The 27,997-nt window shown below is 50.1% G+C and overlaps 1 protein-coding gene and 1 long non-coding RNA gene across 6 annotated transcripts; one reads left to right on the top strand and one right to left on the bottom strand.

Moving 5' to 3' along the window:
- Positions 1-79: 79 nt before the first annotated feature.
- On the top strand, positions 80-7,531 carry LOC109458839 (uncharacterized). 2 transcript variants are annotated; one of them, XR_012494910.1, is made up of 4 exons: positions 80-682; positions 2,693-2,927; positions 4,793-5,245; positions 7,359-7,531. It is a non-coding gene; the product is annotated as an uncharacterized LOC109458839 (long non-coding RNA). The 2 variants fall into 2 exon arrangements; XR_002139293.2 differs by having other exon boundaries at positions 80-1,622.
- Positions 5,923-18,054, bottom strand: SSC4D (scavenger receptor cysteine rich family member with 4 domains). 4 transcript variants are annotated; one of them, XM_019752817.2, is made up of 11 exons: positions 17,231-18,039; positions 15,061-15,260; positions 13,532-13,567; positions 12,982-13,287; positions 12,171-12,248; positions 11,091-11,405; positions 9,716-9,793; positions 9,070-9,144; positions 8,640-8,951; positions 7,610-7,678; positions 5,923-6,953 (listed from the first exon to the last, which is right to left on the bottom strand). In XM_019752817.2, exons 2-11 carry the CDS (start codon positions 15,224-15,226, stop codon positions 6,637-6,639), a joined length of 1,752 nt encoding a protein of 583 aa, XP_019608376.1. In that variant the 5' UTR covers positions 15,227-15,260; positions 17,231-18,039; the 3' UTR covers positions 5,923-6,636. The 4 variants fall into 4 exon arrangements, with proteins under 4 accessions (XP_019608376.1, XP_019608381.1, XP_019608378.1 ...); XM_019752820.2 differs by having other exon boundaries at positions 6,811-7,325; positions 17,231-18,054; XM_019752822.2 differs by lacking the exon at positions 8,640-8,951 and having other exon boundaries at positions 17,231-18,046.
- Positions 18,055-27,997: the final 9,943 nt, after the last annotated feature.

The raw sequence follows: 27,997 nt of genomic DNA, 5'->3' as shown, positions 1-27,997 counted from the left end.
TAAACTCTCACTCTAGCAGCATGTCTGAATGTCCCAGCCTGGCCCTTTCAATTCCAGTTTTATTGCAAACTGGCCTTACAATTTTAACAGGCCTCTCTCTACGTAGGTTAATCCCCTTTGAAAACAACAGTCAAGAACCCAGCCCGCGCTGAATGGGTAGATCAAACGCTCTTTGTCAGCTGCGAAAGATCGCTCAGTCCAGAAAATGTCGCCTTCACCCCAGGCTCTTAGGGGCCCTTCTGGACCCTCCCTTCCGGTCCTCGCACACGTAGCCCGCAGCAAGGCTCCGAGCCCGAGGTACGATCAGCCCCGCCCCACCGCCAGTAACGCAGCCCTGGACGCTACCAAAAGCTCCCAGGGGTGCGTCCCGGAGGGGTTGGTTCGAGGGGAGGAGCGGGCGCCTCCTTTGCCTTTGGTCCCGCCCCACCAGTTGCTGTGATTGGCTGTGCCGGTCCTAGGCTCTCCAATCAGGGGGCTGACGCGGAGCCACGGCTTCGGTTTCCACGCCTAGTGGGCTCTTACTCCCACTCCTACTTCCCTTCCCTGCCCGATCCGCCCAGCCTGGCACCACGGCGGTGACTCAGCAGGAAGGCGTGACACAACTGGGCCGGAAGGGCTGAGCCTCGCCGTCCGCTCCTGGCCCCTGAGCCGGTGGGACTGAACGGAGGATTTGTCGGCCGAGGTGGGAGTCCCTAGACCTAGTTCTCAAGCTTTCTGTGTGACCCAGGGAAACTGACGCCTTGTGCCCTTGGTTTCCCTCCCGTACACTGGAGATAGGACAAACACCTCCCTGGCGGTCAAGAGACAAGATAGTACTAGTTGGTAGGAAGAGCGTGGGCTTTTTGGAGTTTGTCCGTTCAGGGTGCGAATCCCGTCCCCTAGTTAGCTAGCTGTGTGATCCTGGCCATCTTTCAATTCTCGTGTAAAATCTGAGAACGATTTTGCCTCCATCTCAGGTTGTGACAGTGAAATGAGACAGTCTACACAAATGGGGAGGGGAAACAAAATGACTAAAGTTTCATAGGTGGCTGCAGAATTCCAATTAGGAGAGCCAGCTTTGACTAGCAAAACAAAAAGGACAACGTTGGAAAGCTGTCCTGGAGGCTAGGTAATACACAAGATAGGGAGGCAGTTTTGCATAAGAAATGAGAAAGAACCCAATGGTAAAATGGGCAAAGGACTGGAATAGATATTTCTCCAAGGAAGATATGCAAATAACCCAATAACCACAAGAAAGGATAACATAATTAGTCATTAGGGAAATGCAAACCCTAACCAGGAGATGACACTTCACACCCACTAAGATGGCTAAAATAAAAAAGGGGGGGTGGTGGAAGTGGGGAAATAACGAGTTAGCAAGGATGTAGAGAATTGGAACCCTTGTGCTTTGCAGGTGGGAATGTAAAATAGCACAGCCACTGTGGTAAACAGTTTGGCGGTTCCTCAAAACATTACGCAGAATTACCATATGACCCAGCAATTCCACTCCTAGGTACACAATGGAGAATTGAAAACAGGTTCTTAGACATGTATACATGAATGTTCTAGCACCATTATTCATAATAGCCAAAAGGTGGAAACAGCCCGTGTCCATCAACAGATGAATGGATAAACACAATTTGGTAAGTCCATACAAAGGAATATTATTTCACCATTAAAAGGAATGCAGTACATGCTACAAACCAGATGAACCTTGAAAACATTATGCTAAGTGCAAGAAACCAGACACAAAGGCCATATATTGCATGATTCCATGTCTATAAATGTCTAGAATAGGCAAATCCATAGAAAGTAGATTAGTGATTGCCAGGGGCTGAGGGAAGTGGGAATGGGGAGTGACTGCTAATGGGTATGAGGGGTTTTTTTGGGCAATGGTTCTGGGATTAAGATAGTGGTGGTGGTTGCACAACCCTGCGAATATACTAGAAACTAATGAATTGTATACTTTAAAGAAGTGAACTTTATAGTATGTGAATTATAGCTCAAGAAAGTTATTATTTTTTTAAAGCAATGAGCAAAAATGTGGGAGTCCGATGGCTTGCAAACAAAGGAGGAGAAGAAAGGAGGTAATAGGAGAGAGAGAAGGTCCCCACATTGGAACAGACCATTAGGGCTAATCAGTGAAAATTATTTGCGTGTGTGTGTGTGTGTGTAGACAAGGGCTTTTTAAAAACAGTATCTAATTTTAAATTTTCAGTGTTTGGCTCTTGCTCCAAATCATCAGCCAGGTGTGCCATGTGCCCAGCATGGCACTGGTGGAACTTTGGGATGAAAGGCTTAGTCAGTGACCAGGGAAAAGGAGAGTCACAGAGGAAGCAAAAGCAGATGGGAGATTCAGAAATCAGCAAAACTCAGGGGTGCTCAGCAGAATCCAAGCTAAGAATTCCTGAGGTTTTTGGTAGGGATGCTGGGTTTCCTACTTTAACAAGAGCTACCTGGCTGGGTCCTTTTCATTAAATCTTAAGAGGCAAGGTGCTCTCAGCAAGTTGAGCGAGGTGGGAGAGATTCAAGAGACTGATATGTGGAGCGCCTATATCCCTCATTTTCCGGTGGCTTCTCATTGCCCTTAGGTAAAACTCCTCCCCAGGGCCTAGAAAGCTCTGAGTGGTCTGGCCCTTCCCAGATTCTGATTCATGTCAGCATGTCCCTCTTTGCCCCGATCACAATGCCCTTCTCACTGGTCCTTCTGCAGGCCAAGCTGAATCCCCACTGAAGGACCTGGAATGGCCAAACGTTCATGGCCACCTCCCTCTCACTGCTGAGGCGCAGCTCACTCCCCACCTCCGCAGAGCTCCGCAGAGGCCTTCACTGACCACTCAGCGTCTACCACAACAGCCTGCTTTATGTTCTTTATAGCACTCGTCACTAGCTCACATTCTCTGGGCTACTGATTTGTTCAATGGCTTATCATCGATCTTCTCTTGAAGGTAATCTCTGTGCTTTACAAACCAGAACCTGGTCTACATCTCGTCTTGCTCTGCAGCCTTAGAGCCCAGCACAGTGCTGGGTCTAGCACACAGGTGCTCCAGAAATATTTGCGCATGCCCCCCATTTACTTGACAAATATTATCTGAGCACCTACTGTGTGTGAGATCCTATGTACAAAGGTAGGCGCAACAGACCCAGACCCCACCCTCCAAGGCCTCCTGGGCTAGTGGAGGGTACAGCCACGTTAGCAGTCTGCTGAGATGCAGGACTGAGTGGTGTCACTGGGGGAGGGAAAGGGTGCAGTGCAGGCTCCTAGTCCAGACTGAGAGGGGGTGGTGTCAGTGAAGGCCTTCTGGAGAAAAGGAAAGCTGAGACGGGAGGCTAAATAAGAGTTGACTGAGGGGAAGGAGGGGAGTGGGTGACGCGTATTCCAGGCAGAGAGAACAGCATGTGCAGAGGCTTGGTGGGAAAAGAGCCCAGACATTAGAGGAATTGAAAGTAGTTCAGCCTGGCTAGATCCTGGCAGTGAGTGGTGAGGAATGATGCTGAAAACACAGGCAGAGCCAGACTGTGCAGGCCCTTGAAAACTGAAGTAAGGAGTTGAGGACGAGAAGAGCACTGGGGAGCCATGGAAGGGGTTTGAGCAGGGGAGAGGCAGCCTCAAATTTGTAAACAGCTCGCTGTTCTTGTGATGTGGGGAATGGATTGGGAGACAGGAAGACAGTGAAGACGCAATGGTAAGAAATGTGGGGGTGGAGAGAAGTGGACAAATTCAGCACGGTTTGGGAGATGGAATCAATAGGATTTAGTGATTGATTAGGGGTTTTTTTAGGGGGTGTAGTGATTGTTGGAGATAACACCCAGGTTTCTAGCTTAAGTTAGTGGTTGGTAGTACTAACTAACCAGGGAAACCCACATCTGAGTGGAATAGGTTGAGTTTCAGGAGAGTATAGGGCACTCGAATCAGCATTGGACTAGTCTGAGTTCCTCAAGGGCAAATGCCCTGTCTTGTTATCTGTGTGCTCCCGCCTCCACTGGGCCCTCACACATGGAACACCACATGTGCTGAATAAAACAGTGAACAGAACCAGTCTTAATAACTGGCTGGAAAACAGGTTTCAGGTAACCCCACAGGACATGGGCTAGGTTAGGCTGCTCTGATAGACAACCCCCAATCCCAGTACAACAACAAACATTTCTCACTCTCTATGTCCATCTTGAGACAACGAAGGCTTTGCTCCAGGTCGTCCTCAGGGACACTGGTTGATGGAGTCTCCACCACTTGGATCGTCACTGGTTACCTTGAAGGAAGGGAACTTGGCAGATTGTGCTCGGGTCCTTGAAGACTTCTGCCCGGGAGATACACTTCTACTCACATTTCATTGGTCAAAGCATGTCCTAGGGGGATGCTCAGGTCACGAGGACAGGGACGTGCATAGCTACCAGGTGCCAGGAAGGGGAAGAACTGGACATGTTGGTGACCGGTATTAATGGGCGTCAAAAACCTTAGGTTCTAGTCCTGGGTCCACTGGGCAAACTTGGACAAGTCATTTCCCCTCTCCAAGCCTCAGTTTTCCCTGTCTGTAAAAAGGGACAAAAATGCTTTTCTCACAGGGCTGCTATGAGGGTCAAATGAGAGAGCGTCAATGAAACCACTTTGTTTAGATGTGAAAGGGGACTCTTAAGGGTGGGAAACTGTGATATTTCTTAGGACAATGGAGGGGCACACTCAAATGTTGGTGTGGCTGTGACCACCAGTTAAGCAGAATCTGAGTATCCTGCATTCAGATCTGGGGGCTGTGGGGTAGAGCATCCCTGTCTCACCCTGAATTCTTAAGCATTTTTATTCTTTACATTCCTCCAGCCCCCATCTCTCCAATACCACAGTGGGTCTCAGAGAGCTTCCTAATAAGTGGAGACAAAGCTATTACTGCCAAGAGCTGATGGAATTTGGAGCTAAGTGTCTGCCTCCCTCCTTGGCTAGGAGCCAGGACACAGGTTTAGGGCCTGTGGGAAGCAGAACAAGCCCTCCCTGCCAAAGATGGCCACGTCCTAATCCATTTTGCTGGTGAATATGTTACTTTACCTGGCTAAAGGGATTGTGCAGATGTAATTAAATTAAGGACCTTGAGATGGGGAGATCATCCTGGATTATCCCCGGGGGCCTAACATAATCACAAGAAGCTTCAGAGGATGGAAGAGGAGGCAGAAGAATCAGAAGAAGAGATTGAGATGGTAGAAAGAGCAGTCAGAGACTAATTGCTGGCTGGAAGGTCATGAGCAGGCATGGAATGCAGCCTTCCAGAAGCTGAAAAAGGTAAGGAAACAGATTCCCCCCTAGAGCCTCCAGAAAGAACACCACCCTGCAAACACCTTGAATTTAGCCCAGGGAGAACAGTAACCTCCAGATTAGTAACCTCAGAACTGTAAGATAATCAATCTGTGTTGTTTTTAGCCACTAAGTTTGTGGTCATTTGATATAGCAGCTGTAAGAAACTAATACAAAGCCTGTGGGCCAGACCTGGAGGGCAGAGGCTTGATGCCCGACAGTTGCTACTGGCAAGTGACCCACCCTGGAGCTGAGAGAGGCTCTGGCAGGATCCCCCACTTCTCTCTGCCCTTGGAGCGGCAAGTGAGGAGCACCAAAAGCAGCCCCTGGGGAAGCTCCGATGCTACTTTGCTCTTCCTCATCTGCCTTTCTGCCTCCTCTTGATTTTTTGTCTTCTAATGATTCTACCACCGTGTTATGTGACCTTGAGTAGACCCCTTCCTTTGTAGGATCTGGATTTCTCTATATGTAAAAGGAAAGCAGGGATGGGCCAGGAGACCCTTCTAGGGGCCTTCCAGGCCTGACACTGTGAGTCAGCATTTCCTAGATGTGATGGGCCTGCAGAGGGCTCTGTGATGATGCTCTTGAACCACCCTCCATTCCCAAGCCTCCAGAGAGTCCTAACCAGTCTTCCTGCTGCCACAAACAATGCACTTGTGTCCAAAGACAGGGGGGACAATGCTTTATTGACTTGGCACCTATGAATGGGTGGCTACAGGGCCCCAGGGTTCTTTGCTATTGCAAAGTAGAGGCTCTGTGATGGGGGCAGCATAAATCAGGGATGCTGGTTCCAGCTGCAGGGAGGGGCCACTGTCCCTGCTTTGGCCCCTCTAGTCCCCTTATCCAGCCAAGCACCATCTGAGCCTGGGCCCTCATGGAGTAGTCCAGGGCAATGACCCAGGTTCTCCCACAGTCCCAGGCAGTCTAAGGTAAGAGCTGCAGGCCTCTCCTGCCTGCCCTTTTCTTGGGGATTCCAAGATGGGAGGGAGTAAGGGAGTTACCTCATTTTCAGAGAGCCCCTGAACCTCCTGGCCTGGGTTCCAGGAAGGCAGAATCAAGGGTGCTATAATAGGAGCCCCACCAAAGAGGAGTTAGGAGTCATTCCCTTCCCCCCAGTTTTCTGTTTTGGCTGAGCAGAAAGTGGGAAGTTTCACTGAATTGGATCCACACAGCTGATGACAGGTGAGGTCACACAATAAGTTGATGGGATAGAGCCAGGCTCCCCCCTGCAGGACCACACCATCTGGGCAGGCTCTCTCCCAGGCCAGGGGAGGGAAGGGCTGAGTGAACTGCAGCTGTCACAGGAGGAAGACTTCCTGCAGGAAGAGGGGCAGGCCACCATAGGCTCCCAGAAGAGGTGGTCTGCAGAGCAGGCTGGGTCACAATGGCTGGCACAGGACACTGGCATCCTCGCTGTGGTCACAGTTGTGGGCATCCCAGCGGATGTGAGAGCAGAGCAGAAGAGCGCTCTCATCCCCACGGCACTTGACATTGTCTAAGAGGATAGGGCCTCGACCTGGGCCAAAGTGGGCCTCTCCAGGGGCTGCTAGAGCCTGGCCACAGCCCAGCTGGCGGCACAGGACACCGGCTGCCCGCAGGTCCCAAGCATCATCACAAACAGTGCCCCACCGCTGGCCTAGGAAGAGTTCTACTCGTCCCTCGCATCGGTGGGCTCCATTGGCCAGACGTAGGTGCCCTGTGGGGGGACAAGGCCTGGGGCTGGAAGGCGCTGACCCATGCCAGGCCATTCCCAAGCGAAGCCAGGGAAGGGGGAGATAGTGGAGGGAAAGGGTGGTCTGAGACACAGCACTGCCCTGGGAGCCACTGAACAAGGGCAGACAAACGAGATTAAAGTAGGATGGACATCAACCCAAACGCAGTCTTCAGGTGGAAGAACATGTACAAGCGTCTGTGGGGGTTTTCTGGGCATGCTGGGCACTCCATTTCTGTTCTCTGCTTATTCCTCTGTTCATAATCCCAGGACCTTAGCCCCAGGGCAGCTCCCTGGTCCTGTGATTGTGTTCCCTGAAGTCGTCTTGGTCTCCCTTCGCCCCCTGGGCTCCCCAAGCTAAGGAGTGAATTGTTTCATTTTTCTCCACAGGACAGGAGCCCCATCCCCTCACTTTGGTCCTGATTCTGAAACCTCTAGGTTCATCGAGTTTAAAACCCAAATCCCTCTCTCTGGATACCATACCTCTATTGATGAGACTAAAGACGAGCACAAAAGGACAAAGGTTTCAGAACCTGGCGCAAATCTGCTGAGCTATGTAACTCTAGGTTGTGATCTCCCCCAATTCTGGTCCTTCCCATCCGGATGCCTCCATCTCCGTCTTGGGGTCTGTGGTCACCTACCGTCCCTGGGCCGAGGAGTGGGCACCCGGGTGGTCTCAGAACCATCCTGCAGTCCTAGCTCCTCTGGGCCTGGCTCAGCAAGGACAAAGAAAAAGAGATGACTGTCACATTGGAGAACATGTTCCTTGAGGCCAGGTCACCTCCTACCCTCTCAATGGAAGCCTGATCTAGGGAACAACGAACTTCCAGGACCCTAAAGAACTGCCCCCCACCCCAGGGATCAGAAATGATGACTGCTTGCTTTCACCCTGGGGCCCAAAGCAGAATTCTTTGAAGCCTATCCCTTTGTGGCCAAGGCTACTAGGCGGGGAGTACCAACCGCGGGTGAAGAAATCAATTCCCACACCAATCAATGAACAGAAGCTTTTAAAAATGTGTCAGACTCTGCAAACACCTCTTTCCCTTGATTCCTCCCGAAGGTCAGACGCTTGATCCCCGAAAGCTAATCACCTGTTACTCTGCGGGTCCTTGACTCAGCAGAACAAAGACAGCCCCGCCCCATTCAGACTTTGAGATTTTGACCCTGGCCTCCGGTGACTCACCTCCGGCCTCACCCCTCATTGCCGTAAACCCCACGCCCTCTCCAGGCCCCGCCCCACTCTCACTGCAGAGGGTGCTCCGTCCCGCCCCGCCCACGCCGCGCAGCGGCGGAGTGCGTCAATGGGCGGGCTCCGCCTCTGCGGAGTGAGCGTCCTCTGCCGCTCCGCTCGCTGCAGGCCGCAGGGAGCACTCACGTGCGGTCCCGCCCATGTCGCCACAGATCCCACCCCGCCCGCGCCGCAGTGCGTGCCTACGTGCGGCCAGGCATTTTTCTCAGATGCTGCCTTGCCGCGTCCACTTCACCGTACGCACCTGCGCGCGCCCGCGGTGCAGTGCGTGCTTACGTGCGGCTCCGCCCATTTCTCAGATCCTGCCTTTCTCAGCGGGTGCCGCAGTACGAACCTGCGAGCGGCCCCGCCCATTCCTGGTTGGCCGCGCTGCCTGGCCCGCCTAATAGTTCCCCTTTGTGCGCGGTTCGACCACGCCTCACCTGAGCAGAGCGCGCCCGCATCCTCGTGGTGACCGCAGTTGTGCTGACCCCAGCCCAGGTGGAAGCAGTCGCTTAGGCGGGCCTCCGTACCGGCGCAGCCCACGTTGTCCAGCAGCACTGGGCCGCGGCCGTAGCCGAAGTGGCCGAGGCCCGTGGCGCCCAGCGCAGGCCCGCAGCCCGCCTCGCGGCAAGCCACGCGCGCATCCGCGAAATCCCAGTCATCGTCGCACACGGTGCCCCAGCCCCCGGCGTACATCACCTCCACGCGGCCGCGGCACGGGCCTGGGCCCCCCACCAGCCGCAGCCGCCCACCTGCAGGGCGCACAGGCCCGCGGCCAGAGAGGCTGGGCTGGAGCCACCTGCTCGGGTGCAGAGTCCCGGCCCCACCCTCTCCCACCCCCCCTAGAGGAATCCGTGCTCTTTCACTTACTTTTCTTCCCCGCGGCCCAGGAGGCTGTGGTAAACAGTGCGGTCTCCCTGGAAGGCAGGGCACCAACTCTTGTAGCTGCGGAGACAGGATACCTAGAGCATTCGAAGGGGACAAAGAGGCCTTCTGGCCTACAACAGAGGCGCTTACTGAGACACCCCCCCAACTGTGCGACGCCTGCCCCCTACATTCAGCCCCAACCCTAGAGTCATCATATTGATTGGTGTGGTGGAATCCTCAGCAAACCGGATTGGAATGAACCGAATCCTATATCCAGGCATTATCCTAGTTTCAATTCCAATGATAGTTTCAGCCCTAATTCCAAATGTACTTATATCCTTTATTCAAGCTTTATCTCAACCCTCTCACAAGGCCTCTCAATTCCCAACTTCAGTACCAACCCAAATTTTACTTCAGAGCTTTGAGGAAATCTCTTACTACCCCATCCCATCCTTCTGAACTTTTCAGAGGTCTGGATTTCATCCTTGCTCCATCTGCTCATTTGTTCTCTCACCCATCTCTACCATCTGGTCAAAAGCCCTGGGCAACTAGTCAGGGCCCTCTTCCTGTGGATCCAAACAGCCTTCTCAATTCTCAGCCCTACCCGCCTTACCCCTACCATTCTAGCCTGGAGGGCTACGCTCCTTACCCTCTGGCTCTGTGTGCCATGCCCAGTCCTCTCTTGTGACTGAGGGTAGCAGTGCTGTGAGAGTGGGGGGGGCCAGAACTAGAGCGAGAGAAAAGGGAGCAGGGTCAGCCTTTGGCTGTCAGGATGATGTCTCTCTGAAGAAGAAAACAGTTTACTTCCAGAGCTGAAGGCTCAGCTCCATTTGGGGTCGAAGAAGGTCTGTTCCACTTCGACAGCAGTTGTAATTTACTTGTGCTGCGTAGATGTACACCTCACAGTTTATACAGGGCTTTCACAGACATGCTTTCATTTCTGTCGTGCGCTCAGAAACCCAATGTGGGTCCATGCCGGGCATGCTGTGGAGGGCCATGCATAACCCTGTGAGGCTTGCAGAACAAGACTCATTATCCCAATCCTACAGGTAAGATAGGACTAGAGTAGGCAAGGGGTATACTCGAGACCAGGCAGCAAGGTTAGCCATGACTTTGCCAGGGCTCACTGTGTGACCATGGCTATGGCTCTGCCTCCCTGGGTTTCAGCTTTCCCATCTGTAAACTGGGAATGATGGCCTCTGGCATGGACAAGCATTTTATATCTTATAGAGTGGAGTCCATCTGTGAAGTGCCATTATTGGCCCTACTATTTGTATTTGCTCAGAAAACCTCTCAAAATGTGAGAGGAGCCAGGAGGGGGAATATTATAAGGGCATCAAAATTACTGAGAGCTGTGCTAGGTAATTATAGGAACATACTTGGGCTACAATGGAGTATTTCTGGGGCAATTCTAGAGTACTACCATGTTTCCCCGAAAATAAGACCTAGCCAATCAGCTCTAATGTGTCTTTTGGAGCAAAAATTAATATAAGACCTGGTCTTATTTTACTATAATATAAGACCAGGTCACATATACCATAATGTAAGGTAATGTAATATAATATATAATACCGGGTCTTATATTAATTTTTGCTCCAAAAGACACATTAGAGCTGATTGTCCGGCTACGTCTTATTTTGGGGGAAACAGGGTATTACTTTGAAGTAGTCCATGAAGAGTACTTAGAAATTGCTAGAAAAATCTATAGACATTCTTGGGGTAGTGCTAGATCGTTCTGGAGTATAGGTAGAACAATATTGCCGTATTACACAGCTGTGGAGCTCACCACAAAGAGTACTGGGGTTCTCCTGGGCACTTCTAGAGCAGTCCTGGGGTATTAAAAGTAATTTCGGGGCCTTCCTGGATTGCTCTGGGAAACACCAAAGAAGCCACCAACCCGCTCCCGCCCAGACCCCACTCAGCCTCCTCCAACAGCAGGGCAAGGCTCCATCCCGCCCGCAGGCCCCGCCCCCCGGCCGGCTAGGCCCTCCCCGCCCGCCCAAGCGTGTCCCCCGAGCCAGCACCTGCGCACAGCGCTCCGGCATCCTCGTGGTGGCCACAGTTGTGCACGCCCCAGCCCAGGCTCAAACAAGCTGCCAGGCGGGGCTCGCCGCCTTCACAGTGCACGTTGTCCAGCAGGATGTGTCCCGTGCCGTAGCCGAAGAAGGCGTTGGTGGTGGCAGCCAGGGCCTCCCCGCAGCCCAGCTGGCGGCAGACCACGGTGGCGTCTGGCAGTCCCCAGTCGTCGTCGCACACTGTGCCCCACAGTCCGCTGTGCAGGATCTCCACTCGGCCCTGACACGGGCCCGCACCCCCCACCAGGCGCACGCTGCCCTCACCTGGTGACCGCGGAGGGGGTGGGGGTGGGGCAAGGAGCAAATCCCACAGGGCTCTGCCTCCCATCCTCTCCTAATCGAATGGGGTTCCACGATGCCCCAGGCTGGCCATATACCCACAGTGCATGTTGCCTCAGGACCTAAAACCCAGGAGGAGTTACTACTCACCCCCAAGGCACTGCCTTCCACAGCCCAGATTGGGGGTGGTTTGTGGGATCAGAGGACAGATTGCTTTGACTGTGTGACTAACTCCCTGCTCTTGCCAATGCTCTCCTCAGTATCTAGGTTGTGCTGCTGCTCCTTTAAGACTGTAGTGAAAGCCTTCTCACCTTTCCAGGCGCAGCACCAACAACTGGTCTTCCAGGAAGACCTCTCTGATCTCTGATGTATTGGACCCTCTTCCTCCTCTGGACTTCCTTGCCATTTCTGTCCCTCTTTTATGGTACTTTTCATTTTCTTGTTCTACATCATAATCAGCATTTCTGTGCATATCTGACTCTCCCATTAGATTAAGCTCCAGCCCTCACCTCTCTCACTTTCTCTAACTTTGTGCTGACTATTTTTAATTATTGCACAGGAATTAATCCTCCTTCCCTATCCAGATAGTGAGCAGCCTGAAGGAGTGCAGGAAGCAGGGTGGTGAAGGGGAATGACCAAACTCACCCATCGGTAATCCTTCTCTTCCCACCACTTAGGGTAGATATGGGAGACTCTTCTCTGGGACCCTCTCCTAAGCCTCAGGTGGTCCCCCACATTGCCCTTACTTACCTTTTCCATTCGGGGGAGTTGTAGGGGGCGCCCTACTGGTTAACACTTTCCTCGTTGGGGGCTGTGTGGGCAAGAACTCTAGGAAGGAATCAGGATGGAACAGAGGAGGACACATGGGTCTTTCTGTTCTCCATCCTCATACCCACAGATGTGGCAGGGCATGGACTCCTAAGGTACCCGCCCCTCAGGACCTCTGGCTATGCAAAGGGTCAAAGCAAGAAACCCTGGGGTATGACAGAAGAGAGGGCCCCCTGAGTCCAGAAAGCAGTGGCTCTAGAGGAATTCTTTTTGTTCTAAAAGCAGCATCACATCTCTTGAGAACTTGTCAGAAAGGTAAATTCTCAGGCCCTACCCCAGACCTGCAGAATCAGAAACTCTGGGATGGGGCCACAATCTATGTTTTAATGAATCTTCCAGGTGATTTTCTTGAAAACTAAAACCACTGCTCTCAGTCAAAGCCTCTCAGAGATTTCTGTTTCAGTTCTATGCCAAGTGGACCTTATGGCCAGTGTTGACCCCAATCATCTGGTTTTAAAAATGGGAAGGGGGCTCTGCTGGGATAATCAAGGCCCTACACAGAAGGAGTAATGTGGGTTTTAGGCCAAGGTCACATTGAGCCAGAAGCACCACTGAGGCCCAGGGCCCCTGACAGCCAGCCTTGAGCTCTTCCTCAGCACCGTGCAATGCACCACCGGCTTGGTTTTCTCCAGGGAACAGTGTTACTGCTGGGAAGTCCCTTTATTTATCTAGCCTTCAGCCCCGCGGTATGCCACAGTCTGTCTGCCCTCCTAGATCACAGGCCTAGGCTCACCATCGCACAGGACGGCCACGTCCTCGTAGTGAAAGCAGTTGTGGACGCCCCAGCCTCGGCTGCCACACTCGCTCAGAGCAGCTTCCTGCCCACGGCACTCCACGTTGTCCAGCAGAATGGGGCCTCGGCCCTGGCCAAAGGCGAGGGGCCGCGGCACGGGCAGCGCCAGACCACAGCCCAACTGACGACATACTACATTGGCGTCCACCACGTCCCAGTCATCGTCACAGACGCTGCCCCAGGAGCCACCATGCAGGACCTCCAAGCGCCCCCGGCAGCGGCTCGGACCCCCCACCAGCCTCAGCTCTGTGGAGAGGGTTGAGCTGGCACCAGGGGGATCCCTGGGTCCAACCTACAGGATGCCCACCTTGCCGTGAAGCTGTGGGAGCCTTGGGAACAATCCCTTTTAGGTTTTATTTCTCCCTTTCTATAAAATGGGGAGACCGGTACAATCCTTTAGGGGGCATCTAGAGAACTAGAGGTATTCTGTCTGAGCATCTGAGTACCTGGGGTAAGGACAGGGTGGGGAGGGAGGAGCAGGGGCACCTACCTGGAAAGGGCATTGGAGTGGGCTGTAGGGCACTGGCTGAAACAGAGTGAGAAGCGCATTGGCCCTCTGCCCCCTCCCTTGGCCACCTAGCCCCAGGAGCACAGCCTTCCCTCCCACCAGGGTCCTTACCATCATCCCACTCCTTTTTACTACACCTGCTTTCCCGAAGCCTCAGCTTCGCTTTCCCTGACTGACCCAGTTGGCCTCCTTGCTTCACCCCTCTCCCATTGGTCCGAGGGCCACCCAGAGAGATCTGCCTGAGACCCAGATCTGTTTAGCCCACTCCACTGCTACATTTCTCAGACTCCATTTCTTGCAGGAGTCCCAGCCCCTGAGCTTTCCCTACAAAGCCTTCTAGTATCTTCTGACTAGCCCTACCTTACTTCTTAAGCTCCCATCAGTCTTGTCTCTAGGACTTTGACCCTGCAGTCTCCTCTGCTTAAACAGTTCTGGCTCCTCCTCCTCATTACAGCCCTGCAGCTCCTTCAAGACCCAGCTTGGAGCCCCCTCCTCCAGGAAGGCTTTCTGGAGCCCTCAGAAGTACTCTCTATTCCTCTGAATCCCTGGGCACCATATCCATGCCCCTTTCCAGGACTTCTGCCTGGTGATGTGGCCACGCCTGTCTCATCTTCGTGTCCCCCAGGGTCCCCTGCCCAGAGTCTGTTACTCAGCAGATGCTTAGTAACTTTGCCTTAAAAATGTAAACTGGCTTTGAGCTTCATTCTGATTTCCCCCAAAAGTTTTACCTAGATGAGTCCTTTTGCTTCAACTCCCCTGTACGTACATACCAGGCACTGTGCTTACTGCTGTACGTTGCCTGACTCACTTAATCATTAGGACAACTTACAAGGCAGGTAGGATTTTGCAGATGGGAAAATTTCAGATTTAATGAAGTTAGGCAACTTGCTCAAGGCCACATGACAAAGGATAGAACTGGTATTCCAACCCAAATAGCCACACTCTTCTTTACCATCCAATTCTGAGTACATTGTCTGGGACGGGAGGAGGAAGCAGGGAAACTGGCCCAGCATGGGGAATCGAAAACTCCATAATAGCCCCTCACTTGTGTACCGGGTGTTACTGCACTCAGACACTTTCACATACGTCACCTCAGAGAATCCTTACCACAATGCTCTGAGGCCTGTACTAGTGTTCCCATTTTACAGATGAAAAAACTGAGATTCAGTTGCTTTTTTAAGTTAGGATAATTCTTAGGTCATTTGATTCCATCTATTCTACCAGCTGCCTTTCTAATAGCCACTGGTAAGCCCACGTACTTTCCCTCCTTCCCTGTTTTCAATGTCCCCTGACTGCCTACACTCTGCGTACACTGAGCCCTTACCTTCAGCACTGAGCCCTCCACTGCCCCCAGCTCAGATCCCTAGCTTTCGTCAACCTTGGACAAATGTCAGAGCTGAAAAAATGCTGGAAACCACCTCATCTACAAACCACCTTCCCCCATAATTTTACAGCTGGGAAAACTGAGAGCCAGAAAGGGGAATGGTCAGGGGCTGGGGGACAGCACTCACCCAGTGGCAAGAGGAGGAGGAAGGACAGGGCTGGGGGGAGGGGTGCAGGGGCAGTGCTCCTGTCTCCGGGCCTCCACCCCCTGCTCTCCTCATCTGGCTGGGTACCAATTCTCATCTCCGCTTCCTTGTACATCCAGCCAGTCAATGGCATTTCTGATGGTTCCATCAAGGGGACAGTGGAGAAGTCACAGCTGGAACATCTGGAATTAAAGATGCCAAGGCACTTCTTCCAGCTGGAAGGGCCCAATGAGAGCTTCAGGGGGAAGTGACATTTCTACTTGGGTTTGGCATTCTGAGTGGAGGCAACAGAAGGAGCAACAGCTGGGAGATGAGAAGGACAGGGTCACAAACTGAAGGTAATGAGGAGTTAGGTCTGGCTACAGCAGAGAGTGTGTGAGCGAGTGGTGGGGGATGACGCTGGAGGGCTGCCTGAGCCCACACCCAGACAGGGCTGTGTGGCTGTGTGGGAGGTTCAGAGTTTATCCTGAGCGGAGGGCAGTATATCCCAAAGGGCAGTGTTGGTGCCACTGGTGGCAAGCCACATACATTTAGGAGGAGATAGATGTACATTTATTGTTTTGATTTCACTGATTTTTTTTATAGTGCCTTCTATTTATGGAAAAGGATCCTGATTTTCCATTTATTGGAACAATAGAAAGTTGCCCTTTAAAGTTAATTTAAATCAGAAGAAATGAGGCAATTTAAAGAAAAAAATCAAGGAAATATAATTCCAATGACTCGCAAATATGAAAACATGGTGAAGGGCTGGGAGAGTAAATGCCATTTGGGATGCTGTGCCTTTTTGGGGTGGGAAGCCCTTGAGGATTTTTTTGTTAAATTTTGCATTGAGGTACACAACAAAAGAAGTGCATTAATCATAAGTATGGAGCTCAGTGAACATTTGTGCCGTGTAACCAGCACCCCAGAAGTGCCCCCACACCCCTTTTCCTCACCGACTGAAGGAAGGGTTGCTGGTTCAGGGCATGGTTCTGCTTGGGACATATTGAGAGTACAGGGACAGGGATGCCCCTCCCAGCACCCCCCACCTGTCCTTCCCCCTGGCATACAAACAGTCTAGTTGGGGAGAGGATGAAAACCTATCTGCATGTGGGCACAGGGTTTTCAATACCCCATTCATGGGGCCCAGGACAGCCCCCAATGGAATAATCAGCTTTTGTCCTCCCTCTGCCTGGCCTGGGGACAGCTGGGAGATGGGAGTTGTGAGGAGGGGGAGCCACAGTCCAATCTTTGCTAAGGGGGATCCATAGTGATCTGGGCCTGTCCCCCACTTTCCTAGGACTTGGGCCACCTACCTCTCAGGTTGCTGGGACACTGACACCCCAGGTCGGCCCCCACTATGTGAGTATGGGGACACAAAGCTTCCAGGGAACCTAGCCGGGAATCCTCAGGTCTCCCCATTGTATCCCCGCCCCCCCAGCCCAGTAGTGAGGGAGAAGCACCCTTCATCCTAACCCCACTGACCTCAAGTCCTAGCTGACCCAGTGGATCTTGTGGAGCCTGCCTACCTCCAGCTCCAAACTTGGCCCTAAGCCTGCTCCTGCCTCACTCCCTGGGAACCTTGGTCAAAATGAAGCTTAATCATTCCCTGCCCCCTATGAACCTGGCTGTCTAAAGCGTTCCCACTCCCTCCCCACCCTTTATTAGTGCACCTTTTGCCCTGAACTGCCTCTTTAAGTGCGGGGCAGGCAGCATAACACCATGGTTAGAAGCATCAGTGTGACCTCACTTCACTAAGCCTCACTGTCCTCATCTGTAAAATGGGGTTAGTAATACACTTACCTCTTGTTGCTAGGTGAAATAAGCTTAAGTTTATAAAAGGTTTAGCCCAGTGACTGACCCACTGTAAGTGTGATAGCTATTATTGTCATTATTACTGTCTCTCCAGCTACACTGTGAACCCTTGACAGCAAGGACCAGATCTTATTTAATGGTAGCACATGGTCCAGGGTGGGTACTCAGGAAATGTTTGTTGAATGACTGGATGAAGTGTAGGGCAGCAAAATCGTGGAATAAAGTAGTTAGAAGGGGTCCGGGAGAGATCCTCAAGGACAACTCCACATCTGACCAGTGGAAAACTTGTCACACACACACACACACACACGCACACACACACACAACACACACACCAGCAAAAGTGAAGGATTCATACCTGGGGGAATGTTCTGGGCTCTTTCTGTCCCTTCTTCTACAGTCAATCCAAGGTCAAATCATTTTTTCTGCCCCCAGAAGTTTAGGAGGGGGTAGGATCTCCCAAATGCAAATCAACAGAGACTTTTCTTCTTTTCTTTCCAAAGCTGGGAGGTGAGCAGATGCAAAGTCCCTGTCCATGGAGCTGGCTGGTGGTCCCAGCCTGTCCCCACCCGACCTTAGGGGCAGAGGGAGGCAAAGGGAGAGTGGACGTGGCCTGCACAGTCTGGAGGAGCCCCAGAGAAGGGGCACCCAGGCAGAGGAGGAGCTATGGGGGTGGAGGGGCCCCGGCTTGGACTCTCAGGGCCAGGCAGCCCCTCCTTCTCCTTCCCCCTCACCGCAGGGCTCAGGTTTCAGAAAGGCCGGATAGGTCTCCACCCCTTTGCAGGGCAGCCAAGCATCCCCGATCTCCTGTGACGGCCCTGATCCAACCTTTCGTCCTGTTGCCTGGGGAGTCCCGTGACCCACGTCCCACCTTGGGGTTTGGAAACATGGTTGCAGGAGCCAGAGTGTGCACAGTGGGCTTCCCACATGGGCAGGGCCTGTGATTTTGCAGCCGATTTTGCCTTACTGTGGTTCCTCTTGAGTTCTGGTACCTTTAGGGCTTTTGTAGTTAAAGGTGACAGTAAGTGGCATGTAGCTTATTCTATAGTTTATAGCTTCAGCAAAATGCTGTGCTGGAATTCTGCACCTTCTGGCTGGAAGCACAGAGCTGGAGGCATCCTTGAGGTCCTGCAGGGTGGTTCCCAAACCTGGCTGTGCATCCCATTGCCCCCAGGGGCACATTTAAAAAAATATATACAGATTCCTGCCCCACCACTTCTGCCACAGAGATTCCCCTCCAGCAGTTCAGGATGGGGTCCCCCTAAAAGTGTATTTCTGAAAAGCCCCTGAGGCTCAAACATGTTGGGGACCAGGGATATCTAGTCGAAGCTGTTTATGGTGCAGGTGGGAAGATGAAGGCCAAGAGCAAACAGCACAGACGCAGCACATGCCCCTCACGGGACTTAGTTTCCTGACTCTAGGCCTCCTCTTGCTTCCCACTTTATTTGGGGAAAAAGAAAACTCTGATGGGAGGTCTGCCGTCACTCTGCTCCCATCCGTCCTTTCCTCCTGCCTCTTCCTTCCTTCTCTGGCCTGAGGAGCTGCTCCCCCGCAGTCCAGACCCCAGCTCCTTCTGCCTTCTCAGGGACCTCCCTCTCTCCATCTGCGCAGCTTCTTTCTTCCATAGTCAGCTGCTCTTTCCCAACTGGATTCTTCCATCGGGCTTCTAAGCATACTCTGCTCTCTGTCATTAAAACCAATCAGGGGAAAACTCTTTCAATCTGCGTCGGTTAGGTCGTCGGTCGAAATGTCCAGGCCCTTGTCTCCCAGCCATGCTGTGTCACTGGCTGGGAGACGACTGGGAAGAGTGTGGCCTTGGCTCAAGCGCTGCAGTAGATCCGGGAGGGGCTAGACTAGAGGCTGTCAGCTGACTGCGTTCCTCACAGCTCCTCTCCAGGGCAGAGCAGTGCTTCCCTATGCCCTGCTCCTCCAGTTACTGCCCACCTCGCCTCCCTGTCACAGCCAAACTTCTCTGAAGAGCTGTCTGCAGGCACACCTCCACTTCCTTACCTCTCACTCACTGCTTGCTGGCACCAGTCTGCCTTTGGTCCTCACCACTCCAGTGAGGCAACTCTTCCTAAGGTCACCAGGGACCTCCATGTCATGAGATTCAAAGGACAATTTTCATTACTTGTTTTAGTGAGAATATGAGCTCTGATACAGAAACAGAGAGAACCTGTATTCATCAGTTTTTGCTGTGATAACATGCAGAACAAACAACCCCCAAGTTGCAATGGCTTACAGCAATAAGTCCTTTCGTCCCATGGTTCTGCATGTTGGCTATGATGGCTCTCTTTCGGGCTGTGGGTTGGGTGCAGGTCTGTTCTATGTGTCTCTCGTTCCAGGACCCAGGAAAGGAACAGCAGTTACCTCGGGAATGCTCCTCCTGGAGAGGAAAGCAGAAACCCAAAGACCAAGCAAAACCATGCAAGCACATTTAAAGCCTCGGCTTGGGTGTGCTACCCATCCCATCTGCTCATGTTTTATTGTCTAAAGCAAGTCACATGGCCAAGCCTGTGATCTATCAGTGGGGCAGGGGAAATATACCCCTCCCATAAAGGGGAGGAGGAGAAAAAATGAATATCGTTGAACAGTGCTATAACCCACCAGAAGATAACAGACTTAAACAATATCCAATTTTATTTTTCTGTCTCACTTGCAAGTCCTAGTAGGAGATCTAGAACTGCTGTGACAACTCATGATTGCTAAGGATCTAGATTCCTTCTCTCTTGTTGCTCTGCCATCCTTAACATGGAGCTTCCTTCTCATGGTCCAAGAGGGCTGCTCCAGCCTCTGCCATCAAGCTTTTATTTCAGCCAATGTATCAATCAGATCAAGCTTTTCCAGAAAACCCCCAACAGATGTCCCCTTAAGTCCTGCCCCATCCAAGTACCATAGATTGTGTAGCTTAAACAACAGAAATTTATTTTCTCACCAGTTCTGGAGGCTGGAAAGCCCAAGATCAAGATTCTGGCAGGGTTTGGTTCTTGATGAGGACCCTTTTCCTGGTTTGCAGTTGGCTGCCTTCCGACTGTGTCCTCCCATGGAAGGGGAGAGCACTCTTTGGTGTCTCTTCTTATGACGACACTAATCCTACGGGATCACAGCCCCACCCCGATGATCTCATTTCATCTTAATTCCCCCCTAAAAGCCCTATTTCCATGTCTAGTCACATTTGGGGTTAGAGATTCAACATGAATTTTGGGGGGACACATGAAGTCCATGACAGACAATGAAAGGGGAAAGACAGAAGAAATGGACGGCATGCTCCTGCTCCATCCTTAAATGGAATGACCACAACCCTTCTGCTCCATCTCATGGCGAGAACTTCTTGTCATGGCCACAGCCCAGCTAGGAATTCTAGTCCTGCGAAGAAGGGAGCGCAGATACCGGGAGACAATTACAGCTGCTTCATTGTCCTTGTGTTACTTGATATCTCAGCAGCGTTTGAAACTCTATCATTGACAGTGCTTTTGGCTACAAGTAATGGAAAACACAAGTCAAAGTCGCTCAGAAAGGGGTTTTATCTCACTTAACAAGAAGTCCAGAGGCAAGGCCATTTCAGGACTGGTTAATTCAGTGGCGTGACATCCTCAAGGACCTGGGTCCTTCCAATCAGTCTGCACCGCCATCATTAGCAAGTTGGTTCCTTCTCTTGCGTGGCTCTCCTCATGACTTAGGATCATGGCCTCGATTCTGAGTATTTAAAGCAGGGGTGTCCAAACTTTTTTCAACGTTTTTCACCAAGGGCCATATGCGGTAAAATACACAAACAGCTGGGCCACTCACTCGAGGTGAAGTACGTATTGCCTCACCTGGTTTATTTAAGTAAACTAAATATATTTTTGGAATTTGCTGCAGGCCAATTAAAAATGGATTGCGGGCCACAGTTGGCCCGCGGGCCGCAGTTTGGACACCCCCGATTTAATGCATATGACAATGTTCAGAACTAGAAAAAGGGGAACACCTTTGTCTTGTGTCCTGTTTTAAAAGTTAAGACAACTTGCCCAGAAAACCCCTAACAGATATCCCCTCATGACTTGCCATATCCAGTTACTTGCCATTGCAAAGCATGACTGGCAAGTGGAGGGAACCCTGAGCTCAGTCCTGGGCCTTCTTCGTTTATACGCCCTCTACAGGAGACCTGGAACAAGCTCAAGGTGTGTCATTCATTGGTTTTGAGTATATTCACAGAGTTGCACAGCCATCACCATTATCTAATACCTGAACATTCTCATCACCCCAAAAAGAAACTCTGTACCCATTAGTAGTCAATTCCTATTCCCCTTCCCTCCAGCCTTTGTCAACCATTAATCTACTTTCTGTTTCTATGGATTTGCCTATTCTGGACATTTCAGAAAAATGGAATCCTACAATGTGATGTTTTGTGGCCCCCTCCTTTCACTTAGCATAGTTTTCAAGGTTCATCCATGTTGTAGCATGTAGCAGGGCTTCATTCTTTTTTATGGCTCAGGAATACTCCACTGTATGGCTACACCACATATGTGAATTGATATATTCCTATCTAGAATATATAAAAAACTCTCAAAATTCAACATTAAAAAGACTCCAATTAGACAATGGATGGGTCATGAAGACACATTTCACCAAAGAGTATCTGCTGATGGCAGATGAACACATGAAAAGATATTCAACATCACTAGCCACTAGGGAGATGCAATTTAAGACTACAAAGAGATATCACCATATACCTACCAGAATGGCTAAAATAAAAAGAGTGACAATACCAAATGCTAACAAGCATGTGGAGAAACTGGATACATTGCTGGTGGGAATATAAACTGGTCCACCAACTCTGGAAAACGGTTCGGCAGTTTTTTAAAAAACTAAACATATTCTTATCATACAATCCAGCCATTGTATTCTGAGCATTTATTCCAGATACATGAAAACTACGTCCATACAAAAATCTGTACAAGAATGTTCATAACAGTTTTATTTGTAATAATAAAAAACTGGATGGGGTGGCCGGTTAGCTCAGTTGGTTAGAGTGTGGTGCTAATAACACCAAGGTTGCTGGTTCGATCCCCGCATGGGCCACTGTGAGCTGTGCCCTCTTTAAAAAAAAACAACAGAAAAAAACTGAACAGGGCAGACTGATGACTCAGTGGGTTGGAGCGTGGGCTCTGAACAGCAGGGTTGCCGGGTCGATTCCTGCATGGGATGGTGGGCTGCGCCCACTGCAATTAAAGATTGAAAACAGTGACTGGACTTGGAGCTGAGCTGTGTCTTTCCCAACTAGATTGAAGGACAGCGACTTGGAGCTGATAGGTCCTGGAGAAATGCACTGTTCCCCAATATTCTCCAATAAAATTTATAAACAAACAAACAACAAACAAACTGGAAACAATTAAAATAGCCTACCATAGATAAATGATCAAACAAACCACAGTACAGCCATTCCATGACATAGTTCTCAGCAATAAAAAGGAACAAACTATTGATATGTGCAACAACTTGGATGGATCTCAAATGCATGCTGTGTGAAAAAAGCTAATCTCAAAGGTTACGCACTACATGATTCTATTTATACAACATCCTCAAACTAACAAAATTATAGAGATGGAAAACTGATTAGTGATGTCCAGGGTTTAGGGACTGAGGAGGGGAGGAAGTGGGTGTGATGGTAAAAGGATAGGTAGCCCAAGAAAGATCTTTGTGATAAAATAATAGTTCTGTGTCTTGATTGCCATGAGAGTTACAGGAATCTACACATATGATAACATGAGACAACTACACACACAGATACACACACCATGTACAAACGTCACATTCCCGCTTTTGATATTGTACTATAATTACGTAAGATGTAACTACCATCGGGAAACACCAGGTGAACGGTACCTGGGACCGCCTTATACATTTCTTTGTGACTTCCTCTGAATCTATAATTATTTAAAAACAAAACTTTTTAAAAGAAGTCTTACCTGATTTACAAGAACAAAACAGACTAATAGTTAAAAATAAAAGCAACACATTTTTGCACTTTTGTAAATTATCACCTTGAGGTGTGAAAAATAGATTCGGACAAGTGGGTTTTTCCTGGTATGAGAAACTGCAGGCTCCCAAGTTTTGATTCACTGATTTATCTTCTCAAAGATCTTTTGGAAGCAGCTGGGCTGGGCTGGCGTGTAGGAAAATCTGGTGTACAGTGTGTGAGTGGATTCCCACGGGGCCTCCATATTCTCGAACGCCTTTTCCAAGTGGAGTGCCTCTTCCACTTTTCAGTTCCCTGGGAGGGCAGTGACACACAAATGCCTTGATAATTACATTTAGGTCAGTTATGAAAAGGCCTCCTAATGCACTACCAGCTTTCCCTGATCTCAGGAAATCTGTTGCATTAAATCTGACCAGAGTGCCCAAATCACCATTCTTTTTTGATATGTCTATCTAGGCAAGATGGCTGAAATACGAATCCACTGAAGTCCCGGTTGTGAAATAAAAGTCTCATTGTGAAATGCATTTGTGCTGTCACAAAGTGCAATTTCTACAGAACATGCACAAGTGACATCCAGAGGACAGAAGAGACATAACAAATATTTCCCCTTAGAGTCACTGACGCTTCATTCTTTGATCTTTCCATAGACAACTGTCGGGAGCATGTTTGGTGAAGTACTGTGTTGAAAGAGTTCTGTATGACCAGAACCGGGTGCCCTTATGTTTGTCCAGCTCTTTCACAAGCAGCCTAAGCCCTAAGGGCTGTGAGGCAGAAACATCCCAAGGGAAAATTCTCTTGTATTGGGCAACCACTGCCCAGAGGAACCTTCTGGCAGCAGCTGCCACATTCTGAGAATCAAGCAGAACCTACTGGCCAGAAACTGCATTCATTTTTTTTCAAATGCAATATATATATATTTTTAACTTAGTTTTATTTTTAATTGTGGTAAAATACATGTAACAAAATTTACCGTCTTAACCATTTTTAAGTATATGGTTCAGTAGTGTTAAGTATATTCACATTGTTGTGCAACAGAGCGCCAGAACTTTTTCATCTTGCAAAATTAAAATTCTGTCCCCATTAAACAACAACTTCTTGTTTCCCCTCCCCATGCTCCTGGCAACCTCCATTCTACTTTCTATTTCTAGGAATTTAACTACTCTAGGTACCTCATGTAAGTGGAATCGCACATTATTTTTTTATGACTGGCTTATTTCACTTAGCATAATGTCTTCCTGGTTCATCCAAATTGCAGTGTATTGCAGAATTTCCTTCCTGTCTAAAGCTGATTATTCATTGTACCACGTTTTATTTACCCATTGAAGTCATTCTTAATTCTTTTTCTTTTTTTTTTTATTAAGATTTTATTGGGGAAGGGGAACAGGACTTTATTAGGGAACCGTGTGTGTTTCCAGGACTTTTTTATTGGGGAACAGTGTGTTTTTCCCAGGACTCATCAGCTCCATCCAAGTCAAGTTGTCCTTTTTAATCTTAGTTGTGGAGGGTGCAGTTCAGCTCCAGGTCCAGTTGCCGTTGTTAGTTGCAGGGGGGCACAGCCCACCATCCCTTGTGGGACTCGAACTGGCAACCTTGTGGTTGAGAGGATGTGTTCCAACCAACTGAGCTATCTGGAAGCTCAGCGGCAGCTCAGCTCAAGGTGCCGTGTTCAATCTTAGTTGCAGGGGGCGCAGCCCACCATCCCTTTGCGGGAATGGAACTGGCAACCTTGTGGTTGAGAGCCGGTGCTCCAACCAACTGAGCCATCTGGACACCCGCGAGCTGAGTGGCAGCATATTGACTTCATTCTAGTTCCGGAGGGCGCAGCTCGCTGGCCCATGTGGGAATCGAACTGGCAGTCCCGTTGCCCAGAGCTTGCACTGTAACCAACTGAGCCAGCCGTCCGCCCCGACTCTTTCTCTTATATCCATTCCATCAGCAAATCTTCTCAGCTCTACCATCAAAATATACCCATAGCCAATCTCATCTCACCTTCTCCATGTCATTCTAATACAGTAACACATTTCTCAACTGGAGTGATTTCGCCCCTAGGGGGCATTAGGCAACTTCTTGAAACATTCATGGCACAGCTGGAAAGGAGGATAGATTCTTGGTTTTCATAAGTGAGTAAATGCGGCTAAGCATCCTGCAATGCACAGGACAGGCCTCCACAACAAAGACTTATTAATAATTGGCCTAAATTATTGGCCTAAGTGCTGAGGTGGAGAAACTCTGCTGGAATACGTCACCACCGTATTGCACCCGGACTTTGCAGTAGCCTAATTGGTCTCCTTGCTTCCGTACTTGCCCCTCGAAATGCATTCTCCACCGCAGTCACCAAGTATCCTTTTGAAAGGTAAATCACGTCCTGTTTCTTTCCTGTTCTCATCCTTGAGTGGCTTCCCATTAGAATAAGATCTAAAGATCCACAAGGCCCTTCATGAATTGGTCCCTGGCCACCCGCGTGGGCTCACTCCCTCTCTCATTAATTCTGATTCAGCCATGCTGGCCTCCTTCGCCATTCCTTGAATACACAAGCCTGCTCCTGCCTCAGGGCCTTTGCACTTGCAATTCCGTTGGCCTGGAGCTGCCTTCCCCCAGATGTTTGCACGACTCACACTCACTCCCTCACCTCATTCAAGCCTCTGCTCAAAAATCACTCCTTCAGAATGTCCTTTCCTGACCACCCTCTCCAAATTAGCAGTCACCATCACTCTTTATCCTAATGGTTCTGTTGGGAAAACCTGATGCTCCTGAAATTTTAAAACCACACCCCTGACTGTGGCAGGTGAGCAGGTGGTCTAAACACCTGTCAGTCAGGCACACACACAGCCTCTTGGAAAGTGTGCACATAGTCTTTTGCTTCTAGCTCAAGAAACATAGTCTATACAGCTTGGCCCCTGAGAAAGTCACTCAAGTATAAGGCCTTTGACCTCGCTCTCAGTGTCATGGCTGTCCCCAGAGCTGGTAGAAACCGTGTCCCACACAATAACCTGCTGGATAGGGAATATAGCGTGAAGAATAGCCACTTTGCTGGATTAGTGTGCAAATCAGGGATAAGGAGTACAAAGGCCAGGAGTGCACGCATGTGCGTATGTATGTGTGTTGGGGGGCAGGCATGTCCATATAAAGTTGGTGGGAAGAGGGTCGGCCCAGTGGCACAGGCGGTTAGAGCTCCATGCTCCTAACTCCAAAGGCTGCCAGTCGATTCCCACATGGGCCAGTGGGCTCTCAACCACAAGGTTGCCAGTTCAACTCCTCGAGTCCTGCAAGGGATGGTGGGCAGTTCCCCCTGCAACTAAAATTGAACACGACACCTTAAGCTGAGCTGCCACTGAGCTCCTGTATGGCTCAGTTGGTTGGAGCGCGTCCTCGCAACCACAGGGTTGCTGGTTCGACTCCCGCAAGGGATGGTGGGCTGCGCCCCCTGCAACTAGCAATGGCAACTGGACCTGGAGCTGAGCTGCACCCTCCACTACTAAGATTGAAAGGACAACAACTCAACTTAGAAAAAAAAAGGCCTGGAAGTACACACTGTTCCCCAATAAAAAGTCCTGTTCCCCTTCCCTAATAAAATCTTTAAAAAAAAAAAAAAAAGTTGGTGGGAAGAAAAATGGGTTCAGTGGCACTATCTGTGAAGTTTAAACATGCATACCTTTGACCCTGAAATCCACTTCTAGGAATTGATCCTACAGAAATATCTGTGCAAACATGAAAAGATAGATATAAAAGGAAGTTCTAGTTTGTAGCAGTGGAAAAATTGCAACCATCTAAATGTTCAGCAAGAGGACATTGGTTGGATAAATTGAGGTCTATCCATATCACGTTCTATTCAGCCATCAAAAAGAATGAAGTGATTTTCAGCATGAAAGATGTCCCCACATCTTGTTATGTGAAAAAAACAATTTGCATAACTGTAGAATATGACCCTTATTTTAAAGTGTATTTTTAAAATAAACTTTTTCTTTTGGAATAATTTTAGGTTTACAGAAAAGTTGCCAAAAGAGTACACAGAGTTCCTATGTATTCTTCACCTAGTTTCCCCTAATGTTAACAAGAATCTTACACACCATGATATGTTTGTCAAAACCGATACATTGGGGCGACTGGATGGCTCCTCGGTTGGTTAGAGCTCTTAACAACAAGGTTGCCGGTTCGATTGCTGCTTGGGATGATGGGCTGCGCCCCCTGCAACTAAGATTGAAAATGGCGATTGAGGGGGTGGCCCGTTAGCTCAGTTGGTTAAAGCATGGTGCTAATAATACCAAGGTCACCAGTTCGATCCCCACATGGGCCACTGTGAGCTGCGCCCTCCTTAGAAAAAAAAAAAAGAAAAGAAAACTAGATGAAAATGGCAATTGAACTTGGAGCTGAGTTGTGCCCTCCACAGCCAGATTGAAGGACAATGACTTGGAGCTGATGGGCCCTGGAAAAACACACTATTCCCCAATATTCCCCAATTAAAAAAAATTATAACGTCATCAAAATGGTGGCGTGAGGTGAGCCTCTGTAAAGCTCCCCTGGAATTTACAACTAATCGAACAACAAAAACTCCACAAAGGACTCCCCACACAGCAGACAGGAAACGAAGAGGCCCACTACTGAACTCACCTAAAGGTGGGCGAATCGCACGAGTGGGGGAGGAGGAAAGGGAGAAGTGTGGAGACGGAGCCGCGCGGCGCAGGACGCAGACCGAGCTCAGTGCTCCGAGCTCGCTGCTTCCCGGAACTACCGCAGCTGAGGGAGAGGGAAGAACTCGGACTGCTAGGGCTCCACTTGTGGCCCACAGGGCTGAGGGGGCAGCATGTAACACGGCTGAACCCAACGCTCACGGCAGAGACCTCAGAGAAAAGACTGAGGGAAGAAGGCTAAAAACAGTGGTTTAAGCCCTCACTGCCGAGCAGAGAACGGAAGCCTTAGGCACTGAGACTAGCCGCCCCCTCCCTGCCCTCCCAGAGCTCACCCCGCCCCCACCTGCCCAGTGCTAGGAGCGGAACAGTAGCTGTGTCAGATCAAAAGAACAGACTATTTGCTGTTCTGAGAACTGTGGACCGCAGACACAGATTTCCAGCCCAACTAGTTCCAGCAAAGGGGAGGGAGCTGTGGAAGCAGGACAGGCTGTTTTGGTGGTTACCGCCACTGCTCTGGTCCACTTCTCACAACTCACCC

The sequence above is a fragment of the Rhinolophus sinicus genome, linkage group LG03 (assembly GCF_036562045.2).
Source record: "Rhinolophus sinicus isolate RSC01 linkage group LG03, ASM3656204v1, whole genome shotgun sequence".
In the NCBI taxonomy this organism is placed as follows: Eukaryota; Metazoa; Chordata; class Mammalia; order Chiroptera; family Rhinolophidae; genus Rhinolophus; species Rhinolophus sinicus.
Note: the sequence above shows the minus strand (reverse complement) of the source record. Positions and strands in the feature narration are given on the sequence as shown.